Raw genomic sequence first — 18,797 nt, 5'->3', positions numbered from 1 at the left:
AATACTGAACAACTTAATAGCAAACACCCCATAAGTGCAAATTTCCAGTTGTCTCCTAATGGTCAGCATTTTTTGTGCTTTGCTGATTTGAATCAGGACTCAGGGAAGGTCCCCGTCCCAGGCCCTTTCTCTGCCCGTTGCTTTGCGGGACACATGGGATCCTTCATCCCGCAGCCGATGTGTCTCTGGGTGGGTCTGGTGCGGTCCTCTGTCCTCCAAATTCCCGCGTGTCTGTGTGTGTGAGGCCGGCCAGGGGAAGCTCAGGGTCACTGAACGAAGACCCACGTACCGCAGGCAGCTGAGGTCCCTGCACAAAATCGCACGCAGCAGGCGGAGCGCGAGGGCCCAGGGCACTGAGCACGCAGCCCCCGGCCTGCTCCCAGTCTCTTGGGACTCCTGTGGCAGGCTTCCTGCTGAGGGACAGATACGCCTGGGGACCAGCGGAGCGCCTGTGGTTTGGGGAAGGCCGACTGTCCTCTGCGAACCCACAGCATCTCCGGTGGTCCCACTTCCCAGCAGTGAGCTCCGTGACGGCCTTGTGGGCATCCATTTAACTGGGTGAGGGACAGCGCCTCAGCCTCCATGATCCATACTGGCAGCAAAGGTCCTCCCAGCCCGCAATTTCTGGACGACTGGATGTGAGGACGTGGTAGAGCTACATACAGGGTCTCCCTCACTGCTAGCCCGTGTGCACACGCCCCGAAAATGAGCCGGCTCCGTGGGCCCCGTGGCAGCCAAGATCCGTGCCTCAACCCAGACAGTTCAGCTCTGCTCTGGCCGCACAGCCCTTCAGGAAAGCCTTACCCTGAATTTCACTGAAGAAACAGGCTCACATGGTGAGGAGGGCAAGGCCCCAGGCCCCCCTCCCCCCCTTCCCCCCAGCCTCTTACTGTGCCTTCCCTGTGGCTTGAGGCACCTCTAAGGATGCAGGGAATTCCCGGAAAACCCACCAATGAGCTCCAGCATCTTGTCCTCAGATGGGGACACTGAAGCTTGGGGGCATTGACTCAAATACAGACACGTGTCCCTGAGCAGAGCAGAGGCTCCCAGGACTTGGACCAAGACCTTCCCAGGAGCCAAGCTGCATTCAGATCTGAGAGGCAGCAGCAGATCAGCCCTGCAGGGACCACCCCCCCTCTAAGTGCTGCATTCTCACAAACCACAGTTCTCCCCAAAGAAAATACTCCGTCGGGGGCCAGCCACCTTCCTCGGAGCTTTCCTGTGCCTCTAAACTCACCCGGACGGGCAGAGAAGGTGAGAGCGGGAGGGAAAGAGAGACGGGGAGAGCCCAGCTTCCCCCGACTGAGCCGGAGGCAGCCCGCTGACAGCTGGACACAGGACACAGGTGTTTCCACTTGGAAGTCAGCCGCCCGAGCCCTCTTGTCCCCGTGTTTCCAGGAAGGAGATGCAGAAATATGGCGTGGTTCTCACGGTCAGCAACACCCATCAGGAACTCTCCCTTTGGGGGCCAAATGAGAGGCCCGAGCCCTCCCTGGCCCTCCTCCAGCGCAGAGCTTGGGCTGAAGAGCGGGCGCCCTGCCGCCCGCGCTGCCCCGGCTCCCCTGCAGGAGCGGCACAGCGACACCTGCCGTGGGAGCACAGATGGGCCTGGGCCCGGGCCCGGCGGTCCTTGCCCAGAGCCCCGACTCGGCCCCGAGCACTCGCCCAGCCCGGGGCCTGGTTCCCAGCTGTGAGATCAGACTGACGGGAAGGGGCTCGCTGGCCGCCGTGGAGAGGGTCAGGGAGGCAGGGCACGTGGGACGTGGCAGAGCGCCCGGCATGCGGGCCGCTAGCTGGTGCGGGGCGGCTGCGGGGGCCCTGGTGGTAAGGAGGGGACAGGCTGGAGGCACGTGCAGCTGGACCGTGGCTCAGAAACGCCCGGAAGAGCCACGGCAATGGCGCACGGGGGCGCCTGGCACTGGAGGGCCTAAGCCACTTCACTTCCTCTCAGTCCCCCAGCAACAGCGATGACAAGGTCCCAGCTGGCACTGACGCCCCAGAACGCCCCAGTGCCCCGAGGGTCAGAACTGGGGTGCAGGAGGCCCGGATGTGCAGGCTCTGAGTGGCTGAGTCCCCACGCACCCCCCACCCAACACCCACTATGGAGTGGCGGGGGTGCTGTCCCCACGCCCCGGCTCACCACACAGCTCCTCCCGCGAGAAGTCCTGTCCGGGAGGTCCTTTGCGCCTCCCAGGAGTTCCTGTGCAAGGCCACTGCCAACCTGGTCTCTTCTTTCAGTCCCTCCTCCCCCAGGGAAGGAGTCAGGTACTGAGACCTCGTGGGAAAGCCCAGCCATTCAAGATGCCAAAAGGGGACATGGAAGAGTCAGGGGGAGCAGGACCAGGGGCCGCATCAGAACTTAACCCAGCTTCACGGGACTGCGTGCCTGCTTGAATGCTGGGAAGCTTTGGGGTCTGGGACCCCAACTTCTCCCTTCTAACATCGTCACCTTCGTGGGAGAACAGACCTCGGTCTGTGCCTCCCAGCAGGACCTCACGGTCACCTGCAGACAAGGTGGGGACGAACTGACTCCTGTCTCCTGGGTCTGAATCTGGTTCCCTGACCCACTTTAGTGCTTCTTCCAGGTGGAGGACGCAGCCTCCCTCACATCCGCCCCCAGTCAGGTCCCAGGAGGAGGCTCCAGGAGGGACGGGCCCCTCAGAATGACATCAACCCACGTGGACGCAGACCCTGGGAACTGGGCGCTGCTCAGCCCCAGACAGTGGACGCTGTGGGCGCCAGGCTGTGTTCCGCTTGGGCCAGGTCTCAGCCACGGCTACAGAGCAAGAGGGACACACAGTGTAAAAGTGACCAGGGCAAGAGTCAGTTTCTCTACCTTCAGGGCAGCTAGTGGTGGCGGAAATTTAACACAATGCTGTCAATCAAAGAGGGAAGGGCAGTGAGAACACTGGCCCCACACGGTCCCCACACAGCCCCGCTGTCCCCACCGTCACCCCTGCACACATGGCCTGTCCCAACCTCCGCTCTCCGGCATGCTCACCCGCACGACCAGCCGCAGCCGCTCCCATGTGGGCAGCACCACCAGGACATCCCTGTGCTCCGCCGTCATCTCCCGTCCCAGGGTCGCTCCCGCTGGCTGCACGCGGGATCTCAGGAGCAGGATCCCCTCATCGCCTCCTGCGGGAGAGAACTCACTGGGGACCGAGCCCGGGCAGCCAACAGCCTGCGTGCCACCTGGAGGGACAGGTGTCACATGTCACCACCCTCTTCTGCCATCCGTCCACAGGTGGGACGCTGTACCCCCAAACTCACTCAGCTGTAGGCTTCCCAGGGACGGGCGCCTGGCTGAGCTCCTGGCTGGGAAACCCGGCGGCGGTGCCCGGACAAGGTCCAGAGTCATAAAGAGTGGGCCGTGTGCAGGTGGCTGGAACGCAAATAAACACCAGGCTGGCACCGCCTTGCCTCCAGCCGACCCAACCGCCCAGGGACCCTTTGCAGGCTCCGGCCGCAGCCTCCCTGTTCATCTCCTTGGTTCAGGGACTGAATGTCAGGTGCCCAAAGCCCATTACCCGGATCCCAGACCCAGGGCTGCCACCGAGGATCCTGCAGGAGCTGGAGGGGCCGACAGAGCTCAGAGGATGCCTGGCAGAGCGCCCCCCCCCACTGCACCCTCCCTCCCGTCCAGAGGCAGCAACAGTGCTGGACCCCAAACAAGGCCCAGTGCAGACCTGCTCTGAGCCCCTTTGGGCCGTGGCCACTGCCTCCTGCCCGGCCTGCGAACACCTGCTGCAGGTGAAGGCGGGGGTGGCAGGAACCATCTCCCACCACAGAGGGTAAGCTGAGCTGGTGAACTGCGACCCCCCTGGGAAGAGCGTGTTAAAGGGCGAGGTCCTCACTTGGCCACAGAACCAGAGAACAACCCCCTTCCAGGGGCTTTGGAGCCGGAAGGCCCAGCCAGCACCCTGGGTGTGCCCATTACTGGGTGAGCCGGGAGGGGTCCCGAGCTGTCCCCCTTGGGAGGGACTGGGGAGGCATTTATCTGACAGACACAGGAGGCTGTGTGAGATGCCACTGGGCAGCTCCCAGGGAACTGGGTTCCCGCTGTCCCTCTGGGGGTCAGAAGGCGTGGAGAGCAGAGAGCGACAAGGAGGTCTCTGCCTGGCTCTGCCTGCCCGCGATCCCCCATCGGCCCAGCTCTCCATGCCCCACGTGAGTCCAGGACGCCACTGCCATCTTCTCTCTTCAGGGTGGACGCAACACTATTCTCATCCAACATGCGTGTCCTTGCAGCTGGCCACTGAGTGACTTTTTGAAATGTCCAAAGAGCCGGAAAGCAGGTACCAGACCCCCGCTGTCCCCTCAAGTGTGCCTGAGCTGCTCCAGTCACTGGCCTGGGACCCATGACTGAAGGTCACTGGCGTTCCTGCTGACGAAGGAAACTGCCCCTTTCCACGAATGTCCGAGCACACGGGGAGGACTCGAGGGAGCAGCGCACCTCCGCAAAGCACGCGCACATGTGCACACACGCACACGCGAGCACACGCACAACACACACACACACAGGAGCCCTGAGGCGGGGGAGGAAGGGGCACAGGAGTGAAGACTCTGGATACTTAGTCTTGGTCCTCTGTCACCAGATGGGCCTGCCAAGAATGTTCTAGAAATAAAGCCTCTGAAACATAATTCCAGAAAGCACAGGTTTCACAAAACAAGGCAGGAGAGCCGCTCAGCAACAAAGGCGCGCGGCCCTGATATGGGCACAGGTAACAGAAGGCCGAGCCACTGCAGGGACACATGTCTGGGTCCAGATTCCATGAACTCACAGAAAAGGCAACACGCAGAGACGCAGAGAGCAGGCCCGCGCTGCCCGGGCTGGAGGCCGCCGCCCAGGGTGTGGGACGTCCCACAGTCGGACAGTGGAGGCTGCATGTCGTAAACTTGCTAACACACACTCAACTGTTCACTTAAAGCGAGTGTATTTTATAGCATGTAAATCATACCTCAATAGCGCTGTTAAAACACGTTATAAAATACTGGAAAATCACAGAAACTCACTCAACAGACGGCGCCAAAGGCATCTGCCGGAGGCGCCCCCACCCGGCAGGCGTGTGTGCGCGTGGCTGTGCGTGCACACGAGCGTGCGTGTGCGCGTGCCCTGGGGACAGGGGGTCTGAGTCCGGAGGCCGAGCTGCGTGGCTAGAGGCCTTCCCGCCGGCCCCTGCCGCCCAGCGCACACTTGCCGCCCCCTCTGGGGCCCCGCACGCCCGGACCCCGGCGTCGGGGGGAGAGCCGGGCCGCACCCCACGGCCACGCTCGCCGCGCTGCTTCCTGCCGGGCTTCTTTCATCCTCACCTTCCTTGAAAAGCAGGCTGGACGCCACTAGCTCGCTCACTGTGCCCGCAGGGGGCACGAGGCCCCGAGAAGCCAAGGGCTGTCCCGCCCAGATCTGCCACCTCTCAGGCCCAGAGACCCTCTAGGGAACCGCTCATTCTCGTGGACCTGCCCAGCGTAACTCCAGTGTCCCGGGCCGACAGATGTCAGCATTTTGGGACGCACTGGGGTCTGACGGCCGCCCGGAGACGCGGGTGAGTGCGGAGGCTGGGGCAGCCCGGACGTGCCTCAGCCTGGCGGTGGGAGGGAGCTGAGGACCCCTCGCAGCCCCAGCCCGGAGACCGTGGACACTGGAGGGGTCACCCTGCGGGGGTCCCGGGCCTGCTTCCCGGAGGAAAGGCAGAGGCAGCTGGAGGGCTCTCTGCGGACCACGCAGGCAGGCTGGGCTGCGTCAGCCACCCGCTCCCACCTCTTGGCCTCAGTTAAAACCCAAAGTCAAGGGCAGGTTGTGGGAGGGCTGGCGCACCCAGGCCCGTGGCCCAGCCCTCTCTGAGCACGCGCTGCTCTTCCTCAAACTGACCTTTGACTGAGGTTCCAAAGTGACGCCCTGCAGGGAGCACCTGCAGTCTGATTCCTTCTTTATCTGCAGCAAGCACTGCCCACCGCCCCCCCCCACCACCCTGGTGAAATTGGGGCTCCTAGGCTCACCTGGCACCCACAGGACAGCCACAGGGCACCTCTGGGTGCAACCATCAGGCTAAGATTCAGGGACACAGCAGTGACAGACAAGGAAAGGAATGGGGCCAAGGGACTCGCAGAAGCCACAGGCACCATGTGAGTGGGCTCAGTAGGACGAGGTCCATGAACATTGCGGCCAAGGGCACACTAGGCCTCTGGGCCCTGGGACAGGAACGAGCCGGACACACTGGCGACCGATGGACAAATGCCCCTAGGCCGAGCTCCAACGTCCCTCTCACGTGACATCCTAAAACCAAGCCCCACCCCATAAGCCGCCCTGCCCCCGTTCCCCCGGCCCCATCAGTCCAGTCTGGGAGCCGCAGAGAGTGAAGCTACTGGTCCTTGTCTGGACCCACTTCTGGGTTCGCCCACCAGGACCAGATGCCAGTGTGACAAAGTCCCGAGCTGACTGTCCAGTCATGGGACACCTGCCTTTTCAGCATCCATGCGGCTGACAAAGGGGCACAAGAATAAGAACTCGGGGTAGAGAAGAAACATGCATCTTGATGCCGTGCGCGCTTTGTGTGTGTTCTAATGGAAAAGTTTCTGCTTCAGAGAAATGGATCATAGTGGACAAAATGCTACAAAGTCAAAAAATTAACCAATCTAGTTGAATAAGAAATTAAATTAAATTAATTAACCCGAACAAGAAAGGCATCTGAGAAGTACAAGGGAACTGTGAGAACGTGGGATGGGCTGTCCCTCGCCCTCGCGTCCCCAGGCACAAAGATGCAGCTGGAAGAATTCGCTGAGACACAGGAATGCGTAACTGCCTGCTGGTGGGATGCGGACGGGGCAGGGCTGCTCGGGGCCCAGAGTCCAGGGCCCAGGGTCAGCAGGACCCTGTGTGGACACCCGCACAAGGACGGGGACGGGCCTGGGCCCCTTGGGGTCAGCAGACTGGGAGAGCAGTAGAGTGGAGCGTCTCCCCTTTTCTGAGGCCCAGCCCTTTCCAGCCTTTAATATAAATCAATTCACCTGTCACACGTGACACTCACCTTTCACTGTGAGAGCTGCTCCCGGAGCACTGGCGGTGCACCGGCGTTACTCCTGCCAGGAATCAGGGCTGGAGGCCCGGACGCGAGGACGCCCCAGGCCACCCCCTCTGAGCACAGAGCCACAGAACAGGGGTGGGGGAGGCCCTTCACCCACCACCTAGAGCCACACCCCACTCAAGGCCGTGCTGACTGGACCAGCCTGGGAGGTACGTGAACGTCCCGTCCTGAGGCCCTCGGTTACTTTCCCCAGACACCAGTGCTCCTCCGGACCCTTCATTTAAAGGGGTGGAGCAAGACACTGTCTGTGTCCCCCACCTCCCACTTTGGTTAGGGCGGAGGCCCGGGCCCCCTCCCAGCCCCCGCTTCTCCTGCACAGGGCTTTGTGTGCCCAGAGCGCGGGCTTGGGAAGCCAGGACTGGGGAGGGGGCGTGCGTGGGTCAGAAGCCCAGACAGAGTGGGTCAGCAGCATGGACAGAATTTGGTGTTTGCTGCAGGACGGCAGGGCTGGGGGTCCCAGGGACAGCTGGCTCTGAGTCACACGGAGGGCCCCCCTCATCCTACGACAAGCCGGAGACAAAGACATCATCGTCCCCACTGCGGAGATAAGAACTCTGAGGCGGGAGGGGCTGGCGCTTGTCTGAAGCCTGCAGCTGTTACTTGGTGGGACAAATCGGCGTTTGCTCCAGTTGGGGACACGGGGTTCTGCTGCTCAAGCCACTGCCCTCCAGTCACGGTCACTAGATTCCTGATTTGGACACAGAGGGCCCCTAGGATCAACCTCGGCCTTGCTCCTGAGGAGAGAGATGAAATGCAGGACAGGACAAGACAGTTCGGGAGAAGGGAGTTGCAGAAAAGGGAAGCAGTGAGCCAGCTGACTGCAGCCTCAGTGGCCCAGGCCCCCGCCCCCGCCCCCCTCACCCTCCAACTCCCCTTTCAGCCCGGAGAGCAGGTGCTCAGCGTTCCCTCCCTGCCTCCTCCCCTCTGCGCACAAATGCTAGCCTTGCTCAATTTGCCACGACTATTAGTTTAGGATGGAGCTCCCCTACTCCTGCCCCCGCAACCCCTGCCCCCACCACCTGACCTGCACTGAGCCCTGGGGCCCGGGGCAAGAGGCTTGGGGGGGCAGCCCAGACAGAGGGGGCCTTCCACCCCTCACCTCCACAGCGCGAGCCTTCGACTCCATTCAGCAAAGTTTAGTGCTTCCAAATATGTGAGCTAGTTACCCAAAGGGCTTTGGGATTCAGCTGTCTGTCTGTCTGTCTGCTGGGTTATGCATTTCCATCCCTGAGGCCTCCCCCACCCTCACTTGGAACCCGAGCTGTCCCTATGCCGACTCAGGGACACTGGAGCCATAGCTCCAGAGAGAGAGACACGCTTTGGAAAGTAAAATGATTTTGGCAAAAGACAGCCCCGGTGCCAGGGCCACAGGCTGGGGCCGCGTCTCACCTATGAGTCTGTGACGAGCAGGAAGCTGCCCAGGCTGCAGGTGCAAACCCGGACTGGCCACAGGCAGCTGGGCAACGTGGGGAGTGGTCCCTAGGCCTCCCCATCCTCAGCTGTGTGCCGGAGACCGTGGGATAAGCAGCCTGGTGTGTGTGGAGTAGGGGAGCCAGGAGGGGGGCGATCCGCCCCCACAGGGAAGGGAGGTGTTTTCCCACCAATGCAGTTTACAATCTGCACAGGAACACAGGCTGGCTAAGTGCACTTTATTGTTGCTTTTGAACCCCCTACCCATCAGGCATCCCTTCCCGTTTGCATCGGGCAGACCCCACCCCGTGTTCTCAGGTCCTTGGAAGCCGGGAGCCCTGGGGGGGCGGGGGGCCCAGAGGCAGGCGCGGCCGCAGCCACACTGCCGGCAGGGCGCCTCCGGCTTACTGCAGGTGCGGTTCTGCCCTCAGACAAGCGAGAGGACGGCAGAGCCGGGGAGACTTGGGACACGGGGTGCCGGCCAGGCGGGAGGACCGGTCACCCTGGCACTGGAGGGATCCATTCCTTCCTTTATTCTGGAGGCGCCGCCAAGCCCACTGCTGAGCCGCCCGGTGTGTCCCTGTCACTGGGAAACAGAGACAGCCGCTCAGCCCCGGCGCTTCTTTTCCCTCCCACCCCAAGTCCAGACAGCAGCAAATCCTCATGGTTTTATCTTCAAAACTCCCCGGCACCTTCCGATAGCGCTCCCCGCCTCTGCCACCTGGTCTGCACTCACCTCCAGTGCTCCCAGTCTCCTCTTCTGGCCCACCCCCACCTGCCATTCTCTGCTAAAACAGAGAGCAGCTCACTGCCCTCCAGCTCAGGGTCTGAGGACGCTTGCATCTCTTGTGCAGGAGAAGCTGGAGTCCTGAGTGTGACCTTGGCCTTCAAGCCCCTCCAAGGGTGGCCCTGTTTGCTCTCTGGCCTCCCCACCTTCCTGCCCCTGGACCTTTGCACATGCTCCTCCCAGCACGTCTTCCTGTCTTGTCCCTGTACCGTTCAGGAACTAGCTCGCACGTCTCATCACGGGGAACGCCTGTCCCAGCTCCCGGCTCCGGGCATGGTTTCACCACTTGCATGTGTGTTGTCTATCTCTCTCCCCCAGAAGGAAGCTCCACAGACTTGGTCACTGCAGTCTCCCCAGTGCTTCAGCCCCTGCCCAGAGCAGCCCACGGCCCACTGTATGTCCCCAGCCACACATGTGGAGTTAAAGACACCCACCACATGCCAGGAACATTTGCCAGGTTGATCCTTAGCAATCCTCGCACGGGGGCTGTATCTCCATTTCCCAGACTTGCACACTGAGGATCACCTGGCTCTGGAATCAGGTTTCCTGGTTTCTACCCAAGGCTGAGGGGGAGGCCCCAAAGAAGCCGCAGCCTCTCCCAGGTGGCCCCGGGGCCGCAGGTCAGGTCCTGCACTGCCCTGGGCTCTGTGGGAAAGGGGCCCCAAGAACCACAGAGGTCACTGTCACAAATTCAAGGACTTGGTGGAAAAGACAAAGTTACATCCCACACTCTCTCCCTGGTTAGTGACGTATGGAGAGCCTGGGGCAGGCCCAGCAGGATGACTGCCTTTCCAGCAAGTTCCCTGGTGCCGCTGAGGCCGCTGGTCCAGCGCCGCGAGAGAACCGGCGTCCCAGAGCAACGCGCAGACCCAGCAGACGCCCCCGCCTGACGGAGGGGCTGTGCCTCTACGATTTCACTGCAGTGCAAAGGGGACTCGGAGATGAGCGGGCTCTGAGCTGCACCCCCAAGTCTCGGACTGACTGTCTCGAGGGCCCAGGCCTGTCCCTGCCTGTCTCCCTCACTCCAGGCAGGCGTGCTGTCACCAGGAGGCTGTGTCTGGAGTGGCCAGTCCATAGGCCTTGCCCGTGTGTCCGCACCTCTTGTGTCGTGTGCTGTGACTTTAAACAGTGACCTCAGGGCTTGTTGTCCAGTGAGGGACCCGCTTAGGGGCACCTGTGCTCTGCAGACCGCATCCCCCCCCCAGCCACCTGCTAGCAGGCTGCCTTGGCAGCTAGTTACCTCCTCCAGGCTGGCGGCCCTTGAGAGCTCAGCAGAGCCTGACCTTCCCTTGTTACGTCCGTCTGTCCTTCTCAGCCGGGCTGCGCACCTGGCGTCTGTCCTTCCACATTGTCTCTGAGCACAGTGAACTTTACATTTCGCTTTCATATTCTGTATTTATGCTTAAACCTTCCCACATGCTTTCAGATACACAATCCCGTACGACAAGAAGGCTCATGTTACTTCCCTTTCACAGCTGGGGAAAACTGAGGTCCAAAAGGGACAAGAGAACTGCCCAGGAACAGAACCATCTCTGAGACCAGAACCAAGGCACCAGCCAGGGCTGCACACACCCCCGCCCCTCCCCACAGTGCTGCGGTGCTGTCTCTAACAGGCCAGGGACCTCCCAACCCAGACGCCCAGCGCAGGTCCTACGCCTGGCCTGAGGGGTTTGGGCCCACGCGGGACCAGGGACGTCTTGGACGCCGACCCACCGAGGCGCACAGAGCGGCAGCGCGTCTCCGGCCCCTGCAGCAGCAGAGAGAACGAACAAAAGGCGAGCCTAATGCAAGGGGAGAGTGGCCGGTTTTTCTGGACTTGACGTTATGAATTTACAAACCAAGGGTCAAAACCCGGAGAAGGGAAAGTGAGGACTAAGCTCTAGGATGCCCACAGATGGCCAGGCACCCGGTGGAAGGAGCGCCCACATCAGGTCCTTCTCTGCTCGGCGATTCGGAGAGGGGACGTCTCCTGCGGGGGCAGCAGTGTCCTCCTGCTCAGCTGGCCGCCCAGGCACTGTGGCTGCAGAGTTGCCCTGTCAGCTGCTTACTGAGTCGGTGAGATAAAAACCTGAACTGGGCTTTCTAGCAGTCAGGAGCCCCCAATATGGAAAGCACGGTCCAGAGGAGAGTCTGAACCGCAGGGCAGACTGGCCCAAGCTGCAGCCGACCTCCACCTCCCTCTGTGGGAGCCGGGACACGGGGCACCCAGGCGGCCGGTCTCCCGGCTCCGACACCGGGCCCTTCTGCTCGGCCTCCCTCTGCTGAGGGGGCGTGGGCCCCACGCAGAGAGCCCTGAGCACTCTTCGTCGGAGCCTCTGACGCAGCCCGGGCCCAGCCGAGGAGCTGAGCCTGGCGCCTGACTTCAGAAGCAGGGAAAGCGGCAGCGGGGGCATCTGCACCTTGAGCGGCTTCAAACGTGCTATTGATCCACATTGTTGTGAATGACAAAGAATCAAGAACAATTTCAAATACGTGCGAGCTGCAATCCAACAGTATCAGGTTGAATTTTTAAACACACACGCACACACCCCCCCCACCCCAGCATTCGTGAAACGTCACTAGTTTAAGGAGCAAGGCCAGAGGTGGGGCAGGAAAAGGCAGGTGGTGACCAGTCACCCCAGCCAACAGCCCCGTCCCATTTTCAGGACGCAGGTCTGGTTTCTCCAAACCCTGGTTATTTTCCGAGGACCCTCCATGTCCTGGTGGCACGCAGACGCTACCCCGAGAGCTCCGTCTCAGGGTCTAGCACGACACTGTCCTTTCCAGAACCCGAAGGACGAACCACCACAGCAAACTCTCGACTGACTCAGAACTGAGGTGCATCTGGACACGGCCTCTCGCCTCCGGGAGAGGCGCAGCCCTGAGATGGGGGTCGGGGGGTCAAGGGTGGGTGGGGTGACCTGCGGGGAGGCACGTGGAGCACCCCTCATCAGGGTCCAGTTCATCCAGTTAGAGCCAGTCACCTGGCAAGACCTCTGGGAACGGAGCAGACACTGGGAAGACGGACAGACGCCCAAGTGAGCAGGTGGGCTGTGGGAGGGTGGGAGGGGGTCGTTCACTCCAAAGATGTGCCGCGGGCGGGCGGCGGGGTGCCCAGGCCGCGCGGGCAGGCCTGCTAGCTGTCTGGAGCCTGGGGGTGGGGGTGGGGGTGGGGGTGGGGGTCCCCAGGAGGGGAGGGAAGTGGCTGTAGCCTTCAAGGTTCCTAGACTTTGTTGAGTAACACTTGCCAGACCTTCTGAAGCCCCAGAATAAAGCCCTTTCAAATGCGCTTCATTCCTCAGGGGATGGTGGGTGTAGCAAGGGGGGCGGAGATGCCCCGCACCCCCGATGACTCTGAGTCGGGTGAAGGTGTGTGCTGTGCCGTCTGCCTGGGAAGGTGGGCCCTGGGACTTCTGAACCTGACTTGTGCGCTAGCCCCAGACACCGAAGTCCCCAGGCAGAGGAGGGTTCAGGGCCCCACTTCATGGAGCGGGAATCCCACACCCCTGGTGGAGGGGCACATCCTCAGAAAGTGGGGGACCCCAGAGGGTCTCCATTACCATTTATTTCGAATCTATCACATGGCCCAGACTGCCTCTGATCCCTACCAAAACCCTGCAAGGTTACTGGGAGGGGCCTGCAGCTAGCGCCTCGGTGCCCCCATGTGCCTCTCCCATCGCTGCTCCAACTTAGAGGCGCACGCTGTACACCGGGATCAGGAGCGCACACACGCCGGTGGCTCCCGCAGGAAGTGGGAGGCCCGCAGCGTGCCCTCACCTCAGCCCAGGCCCCCGTCAGGTCGGATGGGCCCTCAGCCTGGCTGCCCTGAGACCCGGCTTTAGGCCTCCAGTGGTGGTAGAAGCAGCCGAGAGGACGTGCCCACTGGTGACCACAAGCTGGCCCCCGTCACCGGAGGCCCTCTCCCCGCCCGGCCTTGGAATGAGGCTCCGCACGCCCCCCGGTCCGTGCACGAGGAGTCGCGTCCGGGAGGTGGCCCCGGGCCAGCGCTCTGTGGTGGAGGCGGCCCAGAGGTGAACGCGGGCAAGCCCATTGAGGCCTCTGCACAAACCTAAGACCCTGGAGCGGCACAGGCCTCGTCGCCTGCTGCCACCAGGACAAGCCTGCACGTAAGCCCCCCGCTTATGAAAGCTGCCGCCCGCCGCCCGGAGCGCCTCCCTCTTGTGGGGTCCCCATGCCCTCCGCGTCCTCAGCCAGTTTCAAACTTCACCAGGAACCTCCCGAGGACACAGTGTGGGTCACATCCCGGTGAGCCGCTCCGCAAAACGGCTGTCAGCATTTGGGAATGTGCTTGGGGCATAGGGTCACAAACCTTAGCTGGCCTCCCCTGGGACCCCAGTGCCCCCCGCACCTCAAAGGGCCAACAGGGCTGTGCCCAGCCAGAGAACCAAGCATGGCCTCCTTCCTGCCCGTCCTCAGGACCATCAGTGGTGTCCATGTGCCTGGGCCATGAGCCCAGCAATGGATGCTGCCATGAGGGTATTTTTGGATGAGACTAGTATTTAAATTAAGTGGCCCCCACCATGATGTGGGTGGGTTGTATCCAAGCAGTTGACGGACTAAGAGACAAGTCTGAGGTCCCTGGAGGAGGGGGAGGAGACTCTTCTCCAGATGCCTTTCAGCTCGAGCTGCAGCATCAGCTCTTCCTGGGTCTCCGGGCCTGCCAGCCCCGCGGTCACGTGAGCCAACTCCGTAACCTCTGCTCTGTCTCCTTGTCCCTGTCTCTCCTGTCCGTTGTTTCTCTGGAGAACCTCAGCTAACCGCCCGCCCCCTCCCTGGATTGCACACCCACTCCACTTATGTAAGCACACACTCCTGCACCTGGTGACGCTCAGGGGAACACAGGTGGGGGGACCTGCATGGCCTCCTGTCTGCTCTGCGGCCACTCGCCGGCTTCTCCCTCCTCCTCCCGCCGCCCTGTCCACTTTTCAGAAGGCCTCCCCTGTTCCCAAAGCCTTCGACTCCCCTCTCCCCAGCCAAGCCCCCTCTGACCCGAACTCCCACCAGCCTGGTCGGTGCAGCCCACATCTCCTGCTTGCGCCATGAAGCAGCCTGTTCCCCCGACACCTTCCGCCTTCCTTCCCACTCCTCACAGCCGTCCCGGATGTCTACAGAGCAGGATGAGGTGCGGCCTCCCAGGGCAAAATCTCTAGAGGCTCCCACCGCCCCTCCGGGTCCTCTGACCCTGACCGTGGTGTGGGCTACAGAAAGCTGGTCCTGCCTCCAGCCCGCCCCCCTCGCCCCCAGCCTTCTCTTTGTCTGGGATTCTACGTGGCCTTCCCACCACGCCCCCCTACCACGGGCTCCCCACCGTGGGGTCCCCCCACCTCCAGGCCCCACCTCCGCGCCTCCCAGGGTACTGTCCCCTCTGCCTCAGGCCCTTCCCTCCGTGCACTGGCCTCCAGCAGGCAGTCACCCTGGCCTGGACCCGCATCTCTCTGGGGCACTGGGGCACTTGACTGTGTCAGACCATTGTGACCTCCGTGTCTGCTGGCCACTCTGGTGGCGCTGTGACTCACGCTTCCTGGGACAGGTCTGTGCCTGGCTGGCTCTCTGCCCCGGGACCAGCTGCTCAGTGGACATGTGTGAGACCCACGTGCCAAGTCACTCTTCAGAGCCGAGAACAAGCCGCTCCATCAGGCCGCCTGTGGCCTCCTTTACCAGCGCAGGGGCAGTGTCCACGCAGTTCCGGCAGCATGCACCCCGTGAAGACCCCTCTGAGAGAGGCCTGACTTTCAGCGCCAGCTGTGCCCTTCACCCCCACCCACCCCAGCCCCAGACTCTTCACTCAGGCGGCGTGGGGCTGGGATGCGGGATGGAGGCGCTGGACAGGAGGCCTTGGCAGTGGCCACATGGTCAGGCCCACAGGAGGGAGGAGGAGACTGCCAAGGGCAGGGTCCCCGGGTCACCGAGGCGTGCGCAGCGGGCACTGACCGGGACAAGCCGCAGTCCCAAGGCCCAGCAGACTCCAAGCCGCTCTCCGGCACACCCCCTGCGGGTACTGTCGGGGTCAGTAGGACTCTCTGTGTCCCTACGGCAGGATGTGGGGCCCTGGGTGCCACGGGCACCCTGTAAACCTCTGACCCCTCCTACCCCATTACGTTATCGAGTGAAGTAACCAGAATGATGGCCTCCTTGGTGATGGGTGAGGACGGCAGCTTAATGTCAGCATCTCGGTCGTGCCCGTGAGTGTGGGAGGTGCACTGAGAACCAGACCCCACCCAGGCCATCCAGGGAGCAGCTGATGGTTGTCACTGGGTGTCCCTCCAAGGGCTCCTAGAGGAGGGAGGCTGACGTGCCGGGTCCTCATCATGCTCCACCAGCAGGACAGTGAGCCCAGGGTCACCTTCTGGGGTTGGGTCGGGACTAAAGGGCTGATGTCCCTGGAGCGCTTACATGGTGCCCAGTGCCCAGCCCACTAACGCCACCATCGTTCACATGTCTGTGTTGGGACTGCTGCAGTCACTCTCACTGCTCACTGAGCTGCCTTGCAGAGCGACGTTCATGTCAGCCGGCAGCTCCGCCAGCCCCCGGCCAGGGCTTCCAGCAGTGGCGCTGCGGGGTGGGGGTGGCCAGGGCGGGGCGGGAGAGGCAAGGCTCCCGGAGCCAGGTGTTCCCACCTTGCTGCCACTGTGCGTTCTACGGGGTGGGAGGAGAGCGAGCACCATGTGATTGTGAGTGACAGCTGCCCTGGGACAACAGGTGTCATCTGGGAAAGTCCTGGGCCCACGGCCCTGCCTGTGAGAGCAGAGGACTGACTGATTGGCTCCTCAAAATCCAGTCATTTTGAAACAAAGCACAGTCCCCTTCAGGTCCAGGGGACCCAGTCTGCACGGGGAGGATATTTCAGACTCAAAGGAAGCAAGCGATTCCAGGTGGGTGAGTTCTTGCAGTTTTTGAAACCAGCTTCCGAAAAAGACCGAGAACTCAAAACAAACAGGACAGGAAGAAAGAAGCCGCTGTGCCCGCCTGGAGCAGAGGTCACCGTGCGGCGTCAGACCCCCGCCCCGCCGGCCCGTGAGCCCCAGCCGCATCTCTGAGCCGGCACATGGGCCCTCCAGGTGGGGATCAAGTACGGAGATGAGACGTGGGGGCCGCAGGCGTGGACCCCTCTCCGGCACCTCATCCCCATGGCGTTCAGCCTGCCCTTCGTGAGAGCAGAACGGCGCAGCCAAAGCAGGCTGCTTAAGGCACCTGAGAAGTCACTGTGACTGCTTGGGGCCCTTGCCTCTAGAAGAAATGAGATGCAGGCCCCTGCAGGCCCGTGGGGGGAGGGCAGGAGCACACAGAGGTGGCTCCCAACAGCCCACCTGGGCCAGACCAGTCCTGGTTAGCCTGGGGCTGGGTGAGGTGACGGGGGAGCAGGCCCTGTACCCTAACGTGGCTGGCAAGCCACCCATCCTGGCCAGGTCCCGCTGAAAACCACACTGAGGCCCTTGGGGGTGCCGAGGATTTCCTGAGGTTCAAGCTCACATCTCTTGTTCATGGGAGGGATGCAGCCTCTGCTGACGGCTGCTCTCTGGAAAAGCTCTCTTCACTCTGGTGTCCACAAAGCCCTCCCACGCGCACAAACACGTCACCTCCCACCCGAGGCCGTGGGCCTCACACATGCCTGCCGGCCCCCCAGCCTGTGCCCAGAGGCCAGGAAGGGGGCCTGTAAAAACGCCCAGCTGGGCCTCCACTCTGCTTAACCATACCCAGGCCGGGAGGTGGCTGGGGCCTCTGTGCCCCCGTGTCACCACTTTCCTGGTCACCAGAAAACCCCTAGAAGTCCAAAAGGAACCAAGTGGACACACCCGTGTTAAGTGGGGGGCGACTTACAGAGCCTCCTCTTGTCAAACCAGCAGTGGCCCAGCACACGCCTGCCCCGGGGTGAAGCGCCATCACAGGGCCGGGCCTTCCTGCCGGCTTCCTTCTGTCTGTTCACCTCTTCGGGGAGCACAGGAGGCAGCTGCTTCCCCCCGGCCCCCTCCCTGCCCCCCTTTGCTGGAACTGGGTGGGTGGGTGTGGGACACACTGCCCTTTTTGTTTCTAATCACCTTTAGATCCCACAGAAAAGGGGGACGGGGTCCAGGGCCAAGCAGCCAGCAGCCTCTTCCCGATGGACAGGCCCGGCTCCCTGCTGACAGCTTCCTAGAAAAGCCCACGCACTCTGCGAGGGAAGGCGGACATGCACGCACCTAGTGACCCAAACCACGCTGCCCACCAGCTGGCCTCAGCCCCACCCCAGGCGCTCCTAGCTCCCCAGCCACTCTCCCCTCCAGCCTTCCTTTCTGGGAAGGAAAAAAAGAGGGGCTTTGGGCGGCCTTGCTGAGCAAAGGGAAGGTCCTCCCCTTGGAGAGTAACAGCTAATGTTACTTTGTCACCTTGAGTCTACGCCACTCCTCAAGACCCCCCACACAGGTCACCCCAAACAACCAGAACCTGCCGACCTGGACCTGGGGGGTTCCAGTCCTCCTGTGGGTCCACCGCCCAGCAGCTGGGCATGCCCCCCCACCCTGGGTGTCTGCCTCTCAGGGCTTTTGATGACAACCAGCCACAGGTGCTGGAAACAGGAGACTCTTCCAGAACCTTAGAAGCCCCTCCTCCAGGTCTGCCTCAGGCAACCTGTGGAGTCTAGCCCTCTCAAAACAAGCTCAGAAAACCACCTTGTAGGCCACACCTGGATGCAGAGTGGGCGGGGAAGGAATAAAGGAGGCGGGAAGTCAGGGCGTCCCAGCGCCTGGGCGAGTTGAGTCCGGGGCCCCGGAGCCACCGCAGGGGCGGGGGCGGGGGCGGGGGAGGGGGAGGGACTGAGGGTGGGGGGAGGGCCAAGAGAAGAGGAGGAAGGAGCGGAGGGCTGGGAGGGGCCGGGACTCCCTCTAGGAGGGCTGGCCCACCGCTTGGCGCAGAGACCGACCCCGACCCCGACCCCGACCCCGACCCCATCTCTAAGTAAGAAGCCGCGGAGGGACGACCGCGAACTGGGGCCAGGTCTGGGACCTAGCGGCGTAATCCACGGAAAGTGACGGCGGAGAGGTGCCCACGACCCCCCAGGACCCCCAGCCGGGGGCGCGCCCGCCCGCGGAGACTGATGCTCACCTGCGGAGGTTGAAGTCGGGGTCCTGTACACAAGGCTCACGGTTCCGGGTCGGGGTCTGGGTGGGGGTCAGGGTCCGGGTCGGGGTCAGGGTTTGGGTTCGGGTCCGGGTCGGGATCCGGGTCTGGCTCCAGGTCGGGGTCCGCGTCCAGATCTGGGTCGGGGTGAGGGTCGGGGCGAGGGTCCGGGTCTGGGTCAGGGTCCGGCTCCGGGTCCGGCTCCGGCTCCGGCTCCGTCTCCGGGTCGGGGTCAGGGTCCGGATCTGGGTCGGGATAACGGTCGGGGACAGGGTCCAGGTCGGGGTCCCGGGTCCGCGGCGTGAATGTGGCCGCAAGTCTGTTGAGGTCAGTGTGGAGCCCGCGGGGGCGGCGGTTGCGGGCGATCCCGAGGGGGAGGTGCCCGGGCTCGGGATTGGCCGGCGCCCCCGCCCCTCCCCGCG

General features: G+C 62.7%; 1 protein-coding gene across 14 annotated transcripts in view; it reads right to left on the bottom strand.

The window, feature by feature from the left end:
* FRMD1 (FERM domain containing 1) overlaps positions 1-18,500 on the bottom strand; it is a 30,652-nt gene extending 12,152 nt beyond the window's left edge. For 5 of the 14 annotated variants that reach the window (XR_012508442.1, XR_012508441.1, XM_074367986.1 and 2 more), the window contains exons 1-2: positions 3,274-3,385; positions 3,002-3,195 (exon numbers count right to left, since the gene is read on the bottom strand). Coding sequence is in view for 12 of the 14 variants with exons in the window: in XM_074367986.1 (XP_074224087.1) it covers positions 3,002-3,195; positions 3,274-3,361 (282 nt within the window). In the remaining 2 variants the exon portion in view is untranslated. The other 9 variants (XM_074367993.1, XM_074367994.1, XM_074367985.1 and 6 more) reach the window with 7 other exon arrangements.
* Positions 18,501-18,797: the final 297 nt, after the last annotated feature.

Source organism: Camelus bactrianus, chromosome 8 (assembly GCF_048773025.1).
Source record: "Camelus bactrianus isolate YW-2024 breed Bactrian camel chromosome 8, ASM4877302v1, whole genome shotgun sequence".
NCBI classification, from domain to species: domain Eukaryota; kingdom Metazoa; phylum Chordata; class Mammalia; order Artiodactyla; family Camelidae; genus Camelus; species Camelus bactrianus.
The sequence above is the reverse complement of the archived record's forward strand: the minus strand, read 5'-3'. Positions and strand labels throughout refer to the sequence as shown.